The sequence below is a fragment of the Loxodonta africana genome, chromosome 8, assembly GCF_030014295.1.
Source record: "Loxodonta africana isolate mLoxAfr1 chromosome 8, mLoxAfr1.hap2, whole genome shotgun sequence".
NCBI lineage: Eukaryota > Metazoa > Chordata > Mammalia > Proboscidea > Elephantidae > Loxodonta > Loxodonta africana.
This window is the reverse complement of record NC_087349.1, coordinates 84,325,244-84,343,240: the sequence shown is the minus strand read 5'-3', so window position 1 is coordinate 84,343,240 and position 17,997 is coordinate 84,325,244. Positions and strand designations below refer to the sequence as shown.

At 40.0% G+C, this 17,997-nt stretch overlaps 1 protein-coding gene across 5 annotated transcripts in view; it reads right to left on the bottom strand.

The window, feature by feature from the left end:
* The window catches only part of FAM221A (family with sequence similarity 221 member A), a 39,108-nt gene that overhangs the window by 11,638 nt on the left and 9,473 nt on the right, over window positions 1-17,997 (bottom strand). For 4 of the 5 annotated variants that reach the window (XM_064290078.1, XM_023544349.2, XM_064290077.1 and 1 more), the window contains exons 3-4: window positions 13,099-13,289; window positions 7,789-7,995 (exon numbers count right to left, since the gene is read on the bottom strand). In XM_064290078.1, the coding sequence (XP_064146148.1) occupies window positions 7,789-7,995; window positions 13,099-13,289 (398 nt within the window). Of the gene's footprint in view, window positions 1-1,364; window positions 4,155-7,788; window positions 7,996-13,098; window positions 13,290-17,997 lie in introns of those variants that run through there. The other variant, XM_064290080.1, reaches the window with a different exon arrangement.

Below are 17,997 nucleotides of genomic sequence, written 5' to 3'. Positions count from 1 at the left end.
TATAACTGCATGTCAGCAAAGAGGTGCAAAAACCTTAATAACACTACTAAAAACAAGATGTTGGAGATAAGGGACCTCTAGTTGAAAGGTGTGAATGAATGAGTTTGGTTTTGGGGGGTGGGGGGTTAGTTGAAGGGGGTTAAATAAGTGTATTTTTACTCTGCATCCTCACTAGGAAACCATCTAAACACAACCTGAAGTCTGAAAAATAAAGAAGAAAATCCCCTCTTCAATGAAATGAAGAAACATCCACAACCTCAAACCACAAAGATCAACTGCTAAATACATTGTCTTATGGGCCAAAAGGAAGGAAGCTGCAGAAAACACTTATAACTGCTCTATCTTCTTCACAAGCCACCACCCACCACACATCCCCATCCCCATCCCCACCCCCATACCAGGGGTACAGGGAAGGAAATAAACTTTTAGTCCTAGTCAGTTTAAAACTTTGTTCTAGCTTACAGTGTAAACAGTATAGGACAACTGCTTAGTCTTCCCTACTCCTGCTCAGCTCCTATCACACGTGGCTTGTGGAAATATGGAAGAAGTGGGTTCGTGTCCACTCTGGTCTTTGCACTGCCCTCTGCATATGCTACTGATCCCAAATGCTCAAGACTGGTGTAACTTGTAATTTGGTCTCTCTCAGCTTGATTGGGCCTGGTAGCCTCAAACCTGTTCTAGGAGTACCCAAAACCAAAACCCACTGCTGTAGAGTTGATTCCAACTCATAGTCGGACGCTATAGGACAGAGTAGAACTGCCCCCATAGTTTCCAAGGAGCGCCTGGCAGATTTGAACTGCCGACCTCTTGGTTAGCAGCCATAGTACTTAACCACTATGCCTCCAGGGTTTCCTCTAGAAGTACAGACCCCCTAAATGCCTGCCACTTCCTCTATCTAATCCCCCAGCCCAGGAGACCCACCTCTAGCTCTACTCTGCCTTACAACTCAGCTGCCTTCCAAGTGCCCCTTTAAAAAAAAAAAAAAGGTTGCCATCAAGTTGATTCCAACTCAAAGCAACCCTGTAGGACAGAGCAGAATTGCCCCATAGAGTGTCCAAGGAATGGCTGGTGGATTTGAACTGCCAGCCTTTTGGTTAGCAGCTGAGCTCTGCACCACTAAGCCAACAGGGCTTCAAAGTGCTCCTTGGGAGTTAGGAATTACAGATTCCTTCCGTTATAAAGAAACTAAATCCCAGCAACACTTCATCTCTTTTCAGGGCTCTACCTGACTAATGGGACAGAAGTCCCTCTGCCCTGGGCTCTCCTACACCTGAAATCAGGACACATACAGCTTATGACTCCTCTCTTCACTCTCAACTTTCTTCACCGCCCCTCAGGGGACAGAAGAGAGAGGGTTTTCTTACCTTATACTTTACTCTGCCTTCTGCCACACAAAAGCAAGCCTAATGGCCTAATTGTCATCAGCAGAAGTATCTTCTTTTTTCCATTGGTCTTCAGACTGGGGTGCCAAGACCCCTGTGGGTATACAATGACTTTCCAAAGGGCTTGAGTTAATCAATAAACTCCCGGATCAATTTCCAAGTGTACCAAGCTTTACTCAACTCCCTTTTTTTAACAGTTCTTTCCCTGCTTTACTAAACACAAACTTTCCATTCTTCTTGTCTTATTAGTTATATAGTTCCAGGGTCTTCAGGAAAAGTTCAGTGACAGCAAAGCAAAGTGAGCATGGAAAAAATACCAAACTCTAAAAACAGCTTTTTCCCCCCAAATATTTTAAGACATTCTTTTGGGCTATTTTAAATTCTCATGCTAGCTGGAACAAAAAGCACCTTCAAACAGTCAGCAGCAAAGAAGAATAAAGATGTTTTCTGGGACCACCAAATTTTTCAAAATCAACCAGATAAACACATTATAGAATTTCTTTCAAATTTTGTATGTGCTATTCAACAATGTAGTTCAAACTTTTTTTATTTCATGAACTACATATTCTAATTACAATCAATCTTTTTAAAAAATATTTTCTAATTAATATTAACAAAAAATTAAAGTATATCCTCAGACAAATAACTAAGAACAAGGCCAAGAGGCCAAAGGCGGAACAGACCATCAATTGCTCATATGCAAGTTCAAGTTGAAGCTGAAGAAAATCAAAATAAGCCCACAAGAGCCAAAGTACAACCTTGAATATATTCCGCTTGAATTTAGAAATCATCTCAAGAATAGATTTGATGCATTGAGTAAAAATGACCAAAGGCTAGATGAGTTGTGGAATGACATCAAGGACATCATACATGAAGAAAGCAAAAAGACATGAAAGAAAGAAAAGAATAAAATGAATGTTAGAAGAGACTCTGACGCTTGCTCTGAAATGTAGAGTAGCTAAAGCGAATGGAAGAAATAATGAAGTAAAAGAGCTGAACAGAAGATTTCAAAGGGTAGCTTGAGAAGACAAAATAAAGTATTATAATGAAATGTGCAAAGACCTGGAGTTACAAAATCAAAATGGTAGAATATGCTTGGAATTTCTCAAGCTGAAAGAACTGAAGAAAAAATTCAAACCTCGAGTTGCAACAGTGAAGGATTCTGTGGGGAAAATACTGAATGACACAGGATGCATCAAAAGAAGATGGAAGGAATACAAAGAGTCACCGTACCAAAAAGAATTGGTCAATGTTCAGGGGTTTCAGGTGGTAGCATATGATTAAGAACCGATGGTACTGAAGGAAGAAGTCCAAGCTGCACTGAAGACACTGGTGAAAAACAAGGCTCCAGAAAACAAGGAAATACCAACTGAGGTATTTCAACAGATGGATGCAATGCTGCAAGTGCTCACTCTTGTATGCCAAGAAATTTGGAAGACAGTTACCTGGCCAACCAACTGGACGAGATCTATATTTGTGCCCATTCCCAAGAAAGGTGATCCAACAGAATGCATAAATTATCAAATAATATCATTAACATCACACGTGAGTAAATTTTTGTACAAGATAATTCAAAACCAGTTGCAGCAATACATCAAAAGTGAACTGCCAGAAATTCAAGCTGGATTCAGAAGAGGATGTGGAATGAAGGATATCACTGCTGATATCAGATGGATTTTGCCTGAAAGCAGAGAATACCAGAAAGATGTTTACCTGTGTTTTATTGACTATGCAAAGGCATTAAACTTTGTGGATCTTAACAAATTATGGATAACATTGCAAAGAATGTGAATTCCAGAACACTTAATTGTCCTCATGAGGAACCTGTACAAGAGGCAGCAGTTCGAACAGAACAAAGGGAGAGCACACAATCTAACATCAAGAAAGGTATGCATCAGAGCTGTATCTTTTCACCATACTTATTCAATCTGTATGCTGAGCAAATAATCTGAGAAGCGGGACTATATGAAAAAGAATGCAGCATCAGGATTGGAGGAAGACTCATTAACCACCTGCAATATGCAGATGACACAACCTTTCTTACTGAAAGCTAAGAAGACTTGAAGCACTTACTGATGAGGATCAAAGACTACAGCCTTCCCTATGGATTACTCCTCAACATAAAGAAAACAAAAATCCTCACAACTAGACCAATAAGCCACATCATGATAAACAGAGAAAATACTGAAGTTGTCAAGGATTTCATTTTATTTGGATCCACGATCAATGCCCATGGAACCAGCAGTCAAGAAATCAAACAGCAAATCTGCTGCAAAAGACCTCTTTAAAGTGGTAAAAAGCAAAGATGTCACTTTGAGGACTAAGGTGCACTTGACACGAGCCATGGTATTTTCAATAGCCTCATATGCACGCGAAAGCTGAACAATGAATAAGGAAGACTGACGAAGAACTGATGTCTTTGAATTACGCTATTGATGAAGAATACTGAATATACCATGGATTTCCAGAAGAATGAACAAATCTGTCTTGGAAGAAGTACAGCCAGAATGCCCCTTAGAAGCAAGGATGGCAAGACTTCATCTCATGTTATTTTGGACTTGTTATCAGGAGGGGCCAGTCCCTGGGGAAGACCATCACTCTTGGTAAAGTAGAGGATCAGCAAAAAAACAGAACCTCAATGAGATGGATTGACACAGTGGTTGCAACAATGGACTCAAGCATAATAACAACTGTGAGGATGGCATAGGACCGGCCAGTGTTTCGTTCTGTTGTGCGTAGAGTCACTATGAGTCAGAACTGACTCAACGGCACCTAATAGCAACAAGACAAATAAATGAAGAGAGTTAATATTATAAAATATCAATTCTTCCTAGATCAATACATACATTTGATGTGATATCAATTAAAATAACAGAGCGTTTTGTAAATTCACAAAATGATGTCAAAGTTCTGGAAAGAATTAAAAGATAATAGTAGGCAAGAAGTAATAAAATAAATTCATTAATATTAATGAATTAATTTATTATAAAGCTTTAGTAATTAAAATTATGTGGTAGTTGCACAGAAATAGCAACAAGACAGATGAAGGAGCCCAGAAAACCTCTGGGTTGAACCCAACCCTACCATATACTAGCTGAATAACAAAGTTGCTTTACTTCTCTCTGCTAAATTTCTTCATCTGTAAAATGAGAACAATTTAATCTTCACAGAGTTGTGAAGATTAAATAAGAATATATACATAAAGTGGTTGGGACAACACCTGGTAGTACGAGGCTGTGTCCTAACATCATCGTTAGTTTTTGCCACTGTTAACTGGGTTTTCTACAACCATTAAGTGAGCCTAACACAATCAAGCAGCCATGAGAATCACAAAAGGATTTGTTTATTGAGTTTAGCAAGCTAGTTGTAAAATTACCTAGAACAGAAATGCACAAAAACATCAAGACAATCTTCAAAGCAACACAAAGAAGAATTTACCATACCAAATATCATAACCAACTACGAAGCTAATTAAAACCATGTAATATCGGCACAGGATAGAAAAATAGGCCACTGGCACAGAATACAGAGTAAGAATATGATAAAAGTGAAGTTTCAAATCATTTGGAAAAGAATGCTGGCTGAACAATTGGCCATTGATTTGGACAAAAACTGCAGTTAGGTGCATCTACTTCACACTATCACAAAAAAATAAACTTCAGATAGATGAAAAATCTAAGCATAAAATCAGCAAATTTTAAGAATTAGAATAAAATGAAGAATATAGTTATAAAATTGAAATAGGGAAGATCTGACTCCAAAATTTTAAAAACGACTATATACTTATACACAGAGAAGTGACAAATTAGGAGAATATATCTGTAAAATAAGTAACAAATAATTAGCATACAGAGTATGTGAAAGACTTTTTATAAATCAATAAAAAAAGATAAAATCAGGAAAATGAGCAAACGATATGAACAGGCAATTCACAGAAAATGAAACAGCCAATAAACATGGAAAAAAAAAAAAAAAAAAAAACTCACCTCACCAATAACCAGGAAAATCAAATTGAAATAATAAGGTAACATTTTCCACACATGAGGTTGGCAAAAAAATTAAGTTTAATAATATCAAGGATTAGCATAAATATGAGCAAACAGGCAAGCTAAACTGGTGCTAGAGGAAATATAAACAAACAGCATTTCTGGAGGGTAATTTGGCAGAATGTATTAAAATTTTAAATGTGCACACACTTCAATCCAACAAATCCATCTTAAAGTCAAATTCATACAAATATATGAGGAGACAAATTGAAGGATTTTCTTGGCAGGAATGTTTGTAACAGCAAAAAAAAAAAAAAACTGAAACGACCTAAATGCTATGGACAAGACAATGACTAGAAAAACTGATGAATCTATCTGTAGAATGCCATGCAACAGTTTAAAAATACGTAGGTAGGCTTTTGTGTCCTACCGTAAGCAACCCAAACCAAACCCATTGCTGTCAAGGCAATTCCGACTCTTAGCGACCCTACAGAACAGAGTAGAACTGCCCCACAGGGTTTCCAAGGAACAACTGGTGGATTCAAACTGCCGACCTTTTGGTTAGCAGCCAAGCTCTTAACCATTGCACCCCAGGGCTCCGTCCTAACATAACAGGTCTTCAAAATTTTTCTTAAACAACAAAAAAAAAGTAAACTGTAAGAATTTGTTAAAAAGAAAAATGCACATCAACTGCTGATAAAAATTACCCTCTAGCGAAGAATCTGGAGTAGGAAGAAGTGTTTAAGGGGGCCTTGGACTTTATCATTTGAATCTTTTACAACAGGAAAATATTCATTTATATTTATATCATTTTTAATGAAAACAATAAAATACATGCTTCTTGTAAAAAAAAAATAAAATAAAACACAGAAGTATTTAAAGTAGACAGGGAACATATTCCTCTCCCAAATACTACTCAACACTCAGAAGGATCCAGCTAATTTCAATAGTTTGGGATATATCCCATGGAACATTTCCCTTTATTACTTAAAACGTATGTGTATACAAACAGATGTATATTTGGATACGCATGTACAGACATACATACTTGTGTGCACATATGCGGTGCGATGGTTCATTTTTATATGACCTTTCTCACCAGGGTCTTGAGTGGCCAGTGACTGAGTGAGCCTTGCAGATAAGGTAATTGCGGCCCACCAAGGGGACTGGTCAGTTTTGCCATCCAGCTAAGCTTAAAAAGAGGGCCAATTCCAGAGCAGGAGGAGGATCTCACCACCACCAAGGAAGAAGGGCCAAGAGCACAGTGCGTCCTTTTTGGACCTGGGATCCCTGTGCTGAGAAGCTTCTGGAACTAGGAGACTGACAGAGCGAGAGAGAGCTGTAACGCTGAAGACAGCGAGAAGGAATGGTAGAGAAACGGCAGCAGCAGAGACTCGCAGGAGACAGCGCAGTGAGCTTCCTGGCCCAAGGAGCAGGAAAGCTGAGTGCCTTTGCACAGGAGGCTTGCTGATGGTTTGGCGCCCCTAGGTACTTGGCGGAGGTAGGTTTGCCGACCCATGGAGCTAGAGCTGAGAGCCTTCACGCTGAGGCTTACTGGCAGAGTGAGGTACCTCTGGGCACTCATCCGCAGAACTAAAAAGAGCTTTCTAACACTTGCCCAAGCAGAGCAGAGGTCAAGGGGCCAGAGAGTGGCATGCCTCTGAGCACAGCTGAAAAGAGGCTGTCCTGATGGAAGAACTGAATCCTGGGCGTTCCTGAACCCGAATTGTAACCTGTTAATTTCCCCAATAAACCCCATGACCGTGACTATTGTCTGTGAGTTCTGTGTGGCCACTGCAATGAATTATCAAACCCAGGAGAAAAGTAGAGGGTGCCGTAGGAGAGACGAATGTATAAGAATTGGTAAGGATGGCAGAGAGAGAAGGCATGTCTGACCTTCACCTCATAGGAATCAGCCTTGGGCTGTTGATTATAATTCTCCTTCCCCCTGGTGAAGTTAGAGGTCAGATGTCATCCCCATATTTTACAACATATTATATGCGTATGTTTGTGATTATATGCATACACACACATGCATGTAAACATATGAACATATGACTGCATGTTTCCAAAATTACATGGTTATGTCATACCAAAAATTGCATACAATAGGATAATAGGTAAATTGTGTCATATCAAATAAAAGAAATATTATTTAGCTATTACAAACAGAGGGGCTTTGGGTTGGGATTTGAGTAGAAGTATTGTTTAAGACTGATCTTTTCCCTTTTGTTACTAAAATTTTCTATAATGACAATGTACAGTATAATGTCAATAAAGACTTCAAAAAATAAAAATCAAATCAGAGGTCTTCTGAAAAAAAAATCAAGAATATAAAGTGCTAAACAAATTCAAGGCTTCACAATTGTTAGCACACAAAGACAATATAACAAGTTCACATTTCATATACTGTCACTTACCAATTCCGCTGTCATCTAATCGCATGTAGCCTTCTGCCAGTGAGCTGAAGCCAGTTAATCCTCCCATTGCTGCATATGGAACATCCTGTCCTACTGGTTTTCCCTGAGCCAGTCTTTCTTGCTTAGTTTCCACTACTGTTTCATGGGTATATGCAGGCTGACCACAAGCACAAGTGAAGCAGCTATGAAAACCTGAACACTTGGAACCTGAATCAAGATGTAAAGTAAGTTAATCTTAAGTGTTGCACTGATTAAGGGTATTGCACAGCTGATTATTGTAACTGTTGTCAATAAGTTGTACTCATGTAAAAAGTTGAATTGGCAAAGGTTGTATGATAGATATATTTACAACGGCAAAAAAAAGAGTAGCTGCTGAGGCTGTTTATGTACAACCAAACACCTCATGGGATTTGATTTCTTGGTTCGGAGGTTTAGGGTCATGGTTTCATGGGACAGTCCCTGTTAATTGGCCTATTAACTTGTTTAGTGCTTCTGCTCTACCTCCTAGTTCCTTACATAGTGCCTGGGGCCTTAAAAGCTTACAGGCAGCCACCGGAGGCACAACAAATGGTCTCTGTTCACCTGGAGCAACAGAGAAATGAGAGTCAGGAATAGGAAGACAAGGAATGTGTGACTAATTGCCTCCTTGAATAGCTACCTCCTTTGCTATGAGACCAGAACTGGATGGTGCCCGGCTACCATTACTGAACATTTTGATCCATGAGTCTACAGAAGAATCCTGAACAAAAGGGGGAATGTGTAGAACAGAATTTCAAATTCTCATGGACTCTGGACTTTCTGGAGCCATAGAAGGTGGATGAACTCTTGAAACTATTGCCCTGAGATAATCTTTAAAACTTAAACCAAAAATATCCCCTGAGGTCATCATAAAACCAAACAATAGTTGAAGCAGTAAAAAAGGCCTGCCTTGAGCATTATGCTCTTTTAAGAACTATCTCTATGGGATCAAATTGACCACAGAAACTTATAAGATAGATAGGAACCTTAAGGGGGCAGTGAGTTCATGGTAATGAGGGGAACAACTAAGAAAAGGGGGGTGAGGATGGTTGCACAACTGGAAGAATGTAATCAATGCCACTAAATTGTACACGTAGAAACTGTTGAACTGGTGTATGTTTTGCTGTGTGTAGTCTCAACAATAACAAAATTAATATTTTTTTGTTTATAATTTTTATTGTGCTTTAAGTGAAAGTTTACAAATCAAGTCAGTCTCTCACACAAAAACCCATATACACCTTGCTACACACGCCCAATTACTCTCCCCCTAAGGAGACAGCCTGTTCTCCCCCTGCACTCTCTCTTTTCGTGTCCATTTCACCAGCTTCTAACCCCTCCATCCTCTCATCTCCCCTCCAGGCAGGAGATGTCAACATAGTCTCAAGTGTCCACCTGATCCAAGAAGCTCACTCCTCACCAGCATCCCTCTCCAACCCATTGTCCAGTCCAGTCCATGTCTGAAGAGTTGGCTTCGGGAATGGTTCCTGTCCTGGGCCAACAGAAGGTCTGGGGGCCATGACCACTGGGGTCCTTCTAGTCTCCAGTCAGACCATTAAATCTGGTCTTATGAGAATTTGGGGTCTGCATCCCACAGCTCTTCTGCTCCCTCAGGGGTTCTCTGTTATATTCTGTCAGGGCAGTCATCGGTTGTAGCCGGGCACCATCTAGTTCTTCTGGTCTCAGGCTGATGTAGTCTCTGGTTCATGTGGTCCTTTCAGACACTTAGGCTCATAATTACCTTGTGTCCTTGGTGTTCTTCATTCTCGTTTGATCTAGGGGGCTTGAGACCAACTGAGACATCTTAGATGGCTGCTTGGTAGTGTTTATGACCCCAGATGCCACTCTTCAAAGTGGGATGCAGAATGTTTTAAAAGATTTTATTATGCCAATTGACTTAGATGTCCCCTGAAACCATGCTCCCCAGACTCTGCCTCTGCTATGCTGGCCTTCGAAGCATTCAGTTTATTCAGGAAACTTCTTTGCTTTTGGTTTAGTCCAGTTGTGCTGACCTCCCCTGTACTGTGTGCTGTCTTTCCCTTCACCTAAAGTTTTTTTTTTTTTTAAGTAGTTCTTATCTACTACCTAATCAGTGAATGCCCCCTCCCACCCTCCCTCCCTCCCCCCTCTTGTAACCACAAAAGAATGTTTTCTTCTCAAACTATTTCTCAAGTTCTTATAACAGCGGTCTTATACAATATTTGTCCTTTTGCAACTAGTTTCACTCAGCATAATGCCTTCCAGGTTCCTCCACGTTATGAAATGTTTCACAGATCTTTATCGATGCGTAGTATTCCATTGTATGAATATACCATAATTTACTTATCCATTCATCCATTGATGGGCACCTTGGTTGCTTCCATCTTTTTGCTATTGTAAACAGTGCTGCAATAAACATGGGTGTGCATATATGTGTTCGTGTAAAGGCTCTTATTTCATTAGGATATATTCTGAGGAGTTGGATTGCTGGATTGTATGGTAGTTCTCTTTCTAGCTTTTTACGGAAGTGCAAAATTGATTTCCAAAGTGGTTCTACCATTTGACATTCCCACCAGCAGTGTGGAAGTATTCCAATTTCTCCACAGCCTCTCCAACATTTATTATTTTGTGTTTTCTGGATTAATGCCAGCCTTGTTGGAGTGAGATGAAATCTCATTGTAGTTTTGATCTGCATTTCTCTAATGGCTAATGATTGTGAACATTTCGTCATATACCTGAATGTCTTCTTTAGTGAAGTGTCTATTCATATCCTTTGCCCATTTTTTAATCGGGTTATTTGTCTTTTTGCAGTTGAGTTTTTGCAGTATCATGTAGATTTTAAAGATCAGGTGCTGATCAGAAATGTCACAGCTAAAAACTTTTTCCCAGTCTGTAGGTAGTCTTCTTACTCTTTTGGTGAAGTCTTTGGATGAGCATAGGTGTTTGATTTTTAGGAGCTCCCAGTTATCTAGTTTTTCTTCTACATTCTTTATGTCTTGTATACTGTTTATGCCATGTATTAGGGCTCCTAGCATTGTCCCTAGTTTTTCTTCCATGATCTTTATCATTTTAGATTTCATATTTAGGTCTTTGATCCATTTTGAGTTAGTTTTTGCACATGGAGTGAGGTATGGGTCTTGTTTCAGTTTTTTGCAGATAGATAACCAGTTATGCCAGCACCATTTGTTAAAAAGACTGTCTTTTCCTCATTTAACTGTTTTGGGGCCTTTGTCAACTATCAGCTGCTCATATGTGGGTGGATTTATGTCTGGATTCTCAATTCTGTTCCATTGGTCCATGTATCTGTTGTTGTACCAGTACCAGACTGTTTTGACTACTGTGGCAGTATAACAGGTTCTAAAATCAGGTAAAGTATGGCCTCCCACTTTGTTCTTCTTTTTCAGTAATGCCTTATTTATCTGGGGCATATAAAATATTTTTTTTTAATTTAAAAATTAAACATAGGTACAGAATTGTCTTCTGTAAAGACTCTTGGACTGGCCAAAGCCACTGGAAGGGTCCCTCGTGCTCTGTCCTCTGTTACTCTTAATTCCAGCCCCTGAACTCACTCCTAGCCACTGCTCTCACTTCTGAAAGTTGCAAAGAAGTAAGGGGGCTATGTAACAGAAAAAAATATATATATATATGTATTAGAAAGGCCAACTAGAACTAAAAGCAGTTGGGTTAACTACTGAAAAGCCTCCCTGAAAATACAGGCCCTCTCCTCAAATACTGAGTTAGAAGCAGGTGTGGCAAGGACAGCCCAGTGGCCAGGACCAGGTGAAGAGACAACATGGAAACCTCCCTATGGATCAGCCGTACTAGAAGGTAAACCCACAGAGACTGAAAGCATGCAATGGAGTATTACTCAGGAATAAAAAGGAAAGAAATACTGATACACACTACAAAATTAATGACTCTTGAAAACATCATGCTAAGTAAAGTAAGTCAGACACACAAGGACAAATACTGTATGACCCCACTTATATGAAGTATCTAAAGTAAATGCATAGAAATCAAAGTTTATTAGTGGTTATCAGGGGCTGGGAGGAGGGAGCTGGTGGGAGTTATTGCTTAAGAGGTACTGTGTTTCTATTTGGGGTGATGAAAGTTTTGGAACTAGACAATTAATAGTTGCACAACATGGTGAATGTCATCAACGTTACTGAATAGCACACTTAAAAATGGTTTAAACAGCAAATTTTTTGTTATACAAAATTGGTTCAAAAAATTTGTCATGTTATAATTGGTTTGCCTATGTTTTAGGCCATAATAAAATAATCTACCAGCAAATTGTAAATTTATTTTTACTTAAAGAAGGCTTTTTAAGAACCACGTAAATAGAATTTAGTTGATTAAACTCCCACTATTCAAAAATTTCAATCAGAGCCAACTCTTCAGACATGGATTGGACTGGACAATGGGCTGGAGAGGGATGCTGGTGAGGAGTGAGCTTCTTGGATCAGGTGGACACTTGAGACTATGTTGGCATCTGCCTGGAGGGGAGATGAGAGGGTGGAGGGGGTTAAAAGCTGGCGAAATGAACACGAAAAGAGAGAGTGGAGGGAGAGAGCGGACTGTCTCATTGGGGGAGAGTAATTCGGAGTGTGTAGCAAGGTGTATATGGGTTTTTGTGTGAGAGACTGACTTGATTTGCAAATTTTCACTTAAAGCACAATAAAAATTATAAAAAAAAATTTCAATCAGATCTAGTGATACTTTAAAATCTACTACGATTACTTCAACTATTTGAATTATATGAGATTGTTGTTGTTGTGTGCTGTTGAGTCAATTCCAACTCGTAGTTACCCTACAGGACAGAGTAGAACTGCCCCTTAGGGTTTCCTAGACTGTAATCTTTACAGGAGCAGATCACCAGGTCTTTTCTCCCACAGCGCAGCTGGTGGGTTTAAACTGCATGGACATTTTCATTAACAGCCAAGCACTTAACTATTGCACCATTATAAATAAAAAAGCATACAAACAACTGTATGTGTTTTTCCACAAATCTATCTGTTAAATTTTTCTTAGTTATTTAATACTGACTCTACTTACTGAATCAAACTGGTACAAAGGCACGGTAAATATTAAAGAAATAAAAACACTGTACTGTGTGTTTATGGAGCCCTGGTGGTGTGGTGGTTAAGCATTCGGCTGCTAACTGAGAGGTTGGAGGCAGCTGGAATCACCAGCTGCTTCTTGGAAACCCTATGGGGCAATTCTACTCTGTCCTATAGGGTCGCTGTAAGTTGGAATCGACTTGACAGCAAGGGGTTTGGTTTTTGGTTTTGGTGTGTTTATAACAATGTAACTCACATGCAGTGCATATAAAGCCAGGCGCAGCGCTGTGCTGATCGGCAAAGTGCTTGCACCTGCAGCGAATGGGCTGCGTGCCATTCAAAGGGACGTACAGGTAAGCCCTGCACTGGCAGCCAGTCACTCGGCAAGGCAGACTGATGGGGTGCTGCTGTGGCATCATTTCCAAGTCAGTTTTATGTTGTTTATACCTAAAAAAAAATAAAAGGGAACAAATAAACGCAATGCAAGTTTGCCAAAAATTATGATTTCTTTTTTGTTAAATGTAAATGTGAATTCTCAAATGCAAATACCATATTTTTTTTTCCTTGTTCTTGTTTACCAGTTACCATTGAGTCAACCCTACTCATAGCAACCACATATGTGTCAGAGTAGAACTGTGCTCCACAGGGTTTTTAATGGCTGATTTTTTTTTTTTTTTTTAATTTTTATTAAGCTTCAAGTGAACATTTACCATTCCAATCAGTCTGTCACATGTAGGTTTACATACATCTTACTCCCTTCTCCCACTTGCTCTCCCCCTATTGAGTCAGCCCTTACAGTCTCTCGTTTCGTGCCAATTTTACCTTCTTCCCTCTCTCTCTATCTTCCCATCAACCCTCCAGTCAAGAGTTGCCAACACTCTCTCCTGTGTCCACCTGATTTAATTAGCTCACTCTTCATCAGTATCTCTCTCCCTCCCACTGACCAGTCCTTTTCATGTCTGATGATTTGTCTTCGGGGATGGTTCCTGTCCTGTGCCATCAGAAGGTCTGGGGAGCACTGTCTCTGGGATTCCTCTTGTCGCAATCATACCATTAGGTGTGGTCTTTTAATGAGAATTTGGGGTCTGCATCCCATTGGTCTCCTGCTCCCTCAGGAGTTGTCTGTTGTGTTCCCTGACAGGGCAGACATCAATTGTGGCCGGGCACCAACTAGTTCTTCTGGTCTCAGGATATTGTAGGTCTCTGGTTCAAGTGGCCCTTTCTGTCTCTTGGGTTCTTAGTTGTCGTGTGACCTTGGTGTTCTTCCTTTGCCTTTGCTCCCGGTGGGTTGAGACCAATTAATGTATTTTAGATGGCTGCTTGTTGGCATTTAGGACCCCAGGTGCCACAATTCAAAGTGGGATGCAGAGTGTTTTCATAATAGAATTGTTTTGCCCATTGATTTAGAAGTCCTCTCAAACCAAGTTCCCCAGATCCCAGCCCCTGCTTCGCTATCCTTTGAAGCTTTCATTTTATCTCGGAAACCTCTTTACTTTTAATCCTGTCCAATTAGGCTGACCTTCCATGTTTTGAGTGTTGTCTTTCCCTTCACCCAAAGCAGTTCCCATCTACAGATTGATCAATAAAAAGCCCTCTCCCTCCCTCCCTCCCTTCCTCCCCCCTTTGTAACCACAAAAGTATGTGTTCTTTTCCGTTTTTTCTATTTCTCAAGATCTTACAATAGTGGTCTTATACAATATTTGTCCTTTTGCAACTGACTCATTTTGCTCAGCATAATGCCTTCCAGATTCCTCCATGTTATGAAGTGTTTGAGAGATTCGTCACTGTTCTTTATCGATGCGTAGTATTCCATTGTGTGAATATACCACAATTTATTTACCCATTCGTCCGTTGATGGACATCTTGGTTGCTTCCAGCTTTTTGCTATTGTAAACAGAGCTGCAATAAACATGGGTGTGCATATATCTGTTTGTGTGAAGGGTCTTGTATTTTTAGGGTATATTTCGAGGAGTGGGATTTCTGGGTTGTATGGTAGTTCTATTTCTAACTGTTTAAGATAACGAATGGCTGATTTTTTGGAAGCAAATTGCCAGGCCTTTCTTCTGTGATGCCACTGGGTGGACTCGCTGCATTATCAGTTTGCACAAACTACCCCTTACCATCAAGTCGGTTTCGACTCATAGCAACCCTACAGGATAGAGTAGAACTGCCCCATAGGGTTTACAAGGCTGTAAATCTTTATGGATGGAGACTGCCACATGTTTCTCCTGCAATGCAGCTAGTAGGTTCGAATGGCTGACCTTTCGATAGAAGCCCAGTGCTTAATCATTGCACCACCAGGGCTCCTTTGCATCACCTAGTAAGGTGAAAATAAACTCTCCTATGTGCAGTATCAGGAGCCCAGGTCGTACAGCAGTTAAGCACTTGGCTGCTGATCCAAACGTCAGATCTGTAGGAAAATACTTAACGCTACAGTCTTTAAAATGGAAGTACAATTTAAAAAGAGCATGAAAAAGCTTCTTTATAGAAATTCTTTTTATCAAACTGTATTACTAAAATTTATCTGCATAGGTTCATTATTTTAAAAATTGAAATAATCTCAATAAATGTACTAATATAATTTATTTTACGTAACTTAATTTTTAATTCTCCAAAATAATCAACTTTTTTAAAACCTAAACTCATTGTTAAAATGCTTTAATGTTTTTAATAGTCCACTTACTTCCTTCTCATAATACGATATTCAGTAAAATAAAATTGAATTATTCTCATATTAATCAAAGAAATGCATATTAAATTTATAATATGATACAATTTTTCACTTACCAAAAAGAATAAGTTTTTTTCCTTTTTTAAAAATTTTGATTGTGCTTTAAGTGAAAATTTACAAATCAAGTCAATCTCTCATACAAAAATTTATATACACCTTGCTATATACTCCTGGAAACCCTGGTGGCACAGCAGTTAAGTGCTACGGCTGCCAATCAAAGGGCTGGCAGTTCAAATCCCCCAGGCACTCCTTGGAAACTGTATGGGGCAGTTCTACTCTGTTCTGTAGGGTCACTATGAGTCAGAATCGACTCGACAGCACTGGGTTTGGTTTTGGTTTGGTATATACTCCTAGTTGCTCTCCCCCTAATGAGACAGCACACTCCTTCTCTCCACCCTCTATTTTCGTGTCCATTCAGCCAGGTTCTGACCACCTCTGCCCTCTCATCTCCCCTCCAGACAGAAGCTGCCAACATAGTCTCATGTGTCTACTTGATCCAAGAAGCTCACTCCTCACCAATATCATTTTTTATCCCATAGTCCAGTCCAATCACTGCCGGAAGAGTTGACTTTGGGAATAGTTCCTATCTTGGGCTAACAGGCCTGGGGACCATGACCTCCGGGGTCCTTCTAGTCTCAGTCAGACCATTAAGTCTGGTCTTTTTACGAGAATTTGAGGTCTGCATCCCACTGTTCTCCTGCTCCCTCAGGGGCTCTCTGCTGCGTTCCCTCTCAGGGCAGTCATTGGTTGTAGCCGGGCACCATCTAGTTCTTCTGGTCTCAGGCTGACGTAGTCTCTGGTTTATGTGGCCCTTTCCATCTCTTGGGCTCATAATTACGTTGTGTTCTTGGTGTTCTTCATTCTCGTTTGATCCAGGTGGGTTGAGACCAATTGATGCATCTTGGGTGGCCGCTTGCTAGCGTTTAAGACCCCAGACGCCATTCTCCAAAGTGGGATGCAGAATGTTTTCTTAATAGGTTTTATTATGCCAATTGACTTAGATGTCCCCTGAAACCATGGTCCCCAAACCCCCACCCCTGCTATGCTGGCCTTCAGTTTATTCAGAAAACTGCTTTGCTTTTGTTTAGTCCAGTTGTGCTGACCTCCCCTGTATTGTGTGTTGCCTTTCCCTTCACCTAAAGTAGTTCTTATCTACTATCTAAATTAGTGAATAGCCTCTCCCTCCCTCCCTCCCTCCCTCCCCCCTCTCATAACCATCAGAGAATATTTTCTTCTCTGATTAAACTATTTCTCGAGTTCTTGTAATAGTGGTCTTATACAATATTTCTCCTTTTGCAACTAATTTCACTCAGCATAACGCCTTCCAGATTCCTCCATGTTATGAAATGTTTCACAGATTCATCACTGTTCTTTATCAATGCGTAGTATTCCATTGTGTGAATATACCATAAATTTATTTATCTATTCATCCGTTGATGGGCACCTTGGTTGCTTCCATCTTTTTGCTATTGTAAACAGTGCTGCAATAAACACAGGTGTGCATACACCTGTTCGTGTAAAGGCTCTTAATTCTCTAGGATATATTCCAAAGAATGGGATTGCTGGATCGTATGGTAGTTCTATTTCTAGCTTTTTAAGGAAGTGCCAAATCAATTTCCAAAGTGGTTGTACCATTTTATTTTCCTACCAGCAGTGTAGAAGTGTTCCAGACTTTACACAACCTCGCCAACATTTATTATTTTGTGTCTTTTCAATTAGTTCCAGCCTGGAAGAACAACAGTTCTATAAAACTTTATGTAATTCACAATGCTGGGAAAACAAGCACATTTAATAATTGTCTTAGTCATCTAATGCTGCTACAACAGAAATACCGTAAGTAGATGCCTTTAACAGAGAGAAATTTACTCTCTCACAGTCTAGTAGGTTACAAGTCCGAATTCAGGGTATCAGCTCCAGGGGAAGGCTTTCTCTCTTTGTCGGCTCTGGAGGAAAGTCCTTGTCCTCAATCTTCCCCTGGTTGAGGAGTTTCTGAGGCACAGAGACCCCAGGTTCAGAGGACATGCTCTGCTCCTGGCACTGCTTTCTTGGTGGTACGAGGTCCCCAACTCTCTGCTCACTTCCCTTTCCTTTTATCTCTTGAGAGAGAAAAGGTAGTACAGGCCACACCCCAGGGAAGCTCCCTTTACACTGGATCACGGAGGTGACCTGAGTAAGGGTGATTTTACCATCCCACCCTAATCCTCTTAACATAAAATTACAATCACAAAATGGAGGACAACCACACAATGCTGGAAATCATGGCCAAGCCAAACTGACACACACACTTTTAGGGGGACATAATTCAATCCATGACAATAATGTTTTAAGAAACTTAAAAAAAAAAAGACACCCTTTGAACAGAAAGTTTACTTTTGGGGTATATACCTTAAGGAAATAATCCTATGTATAGGAAGAGCTTTGTCC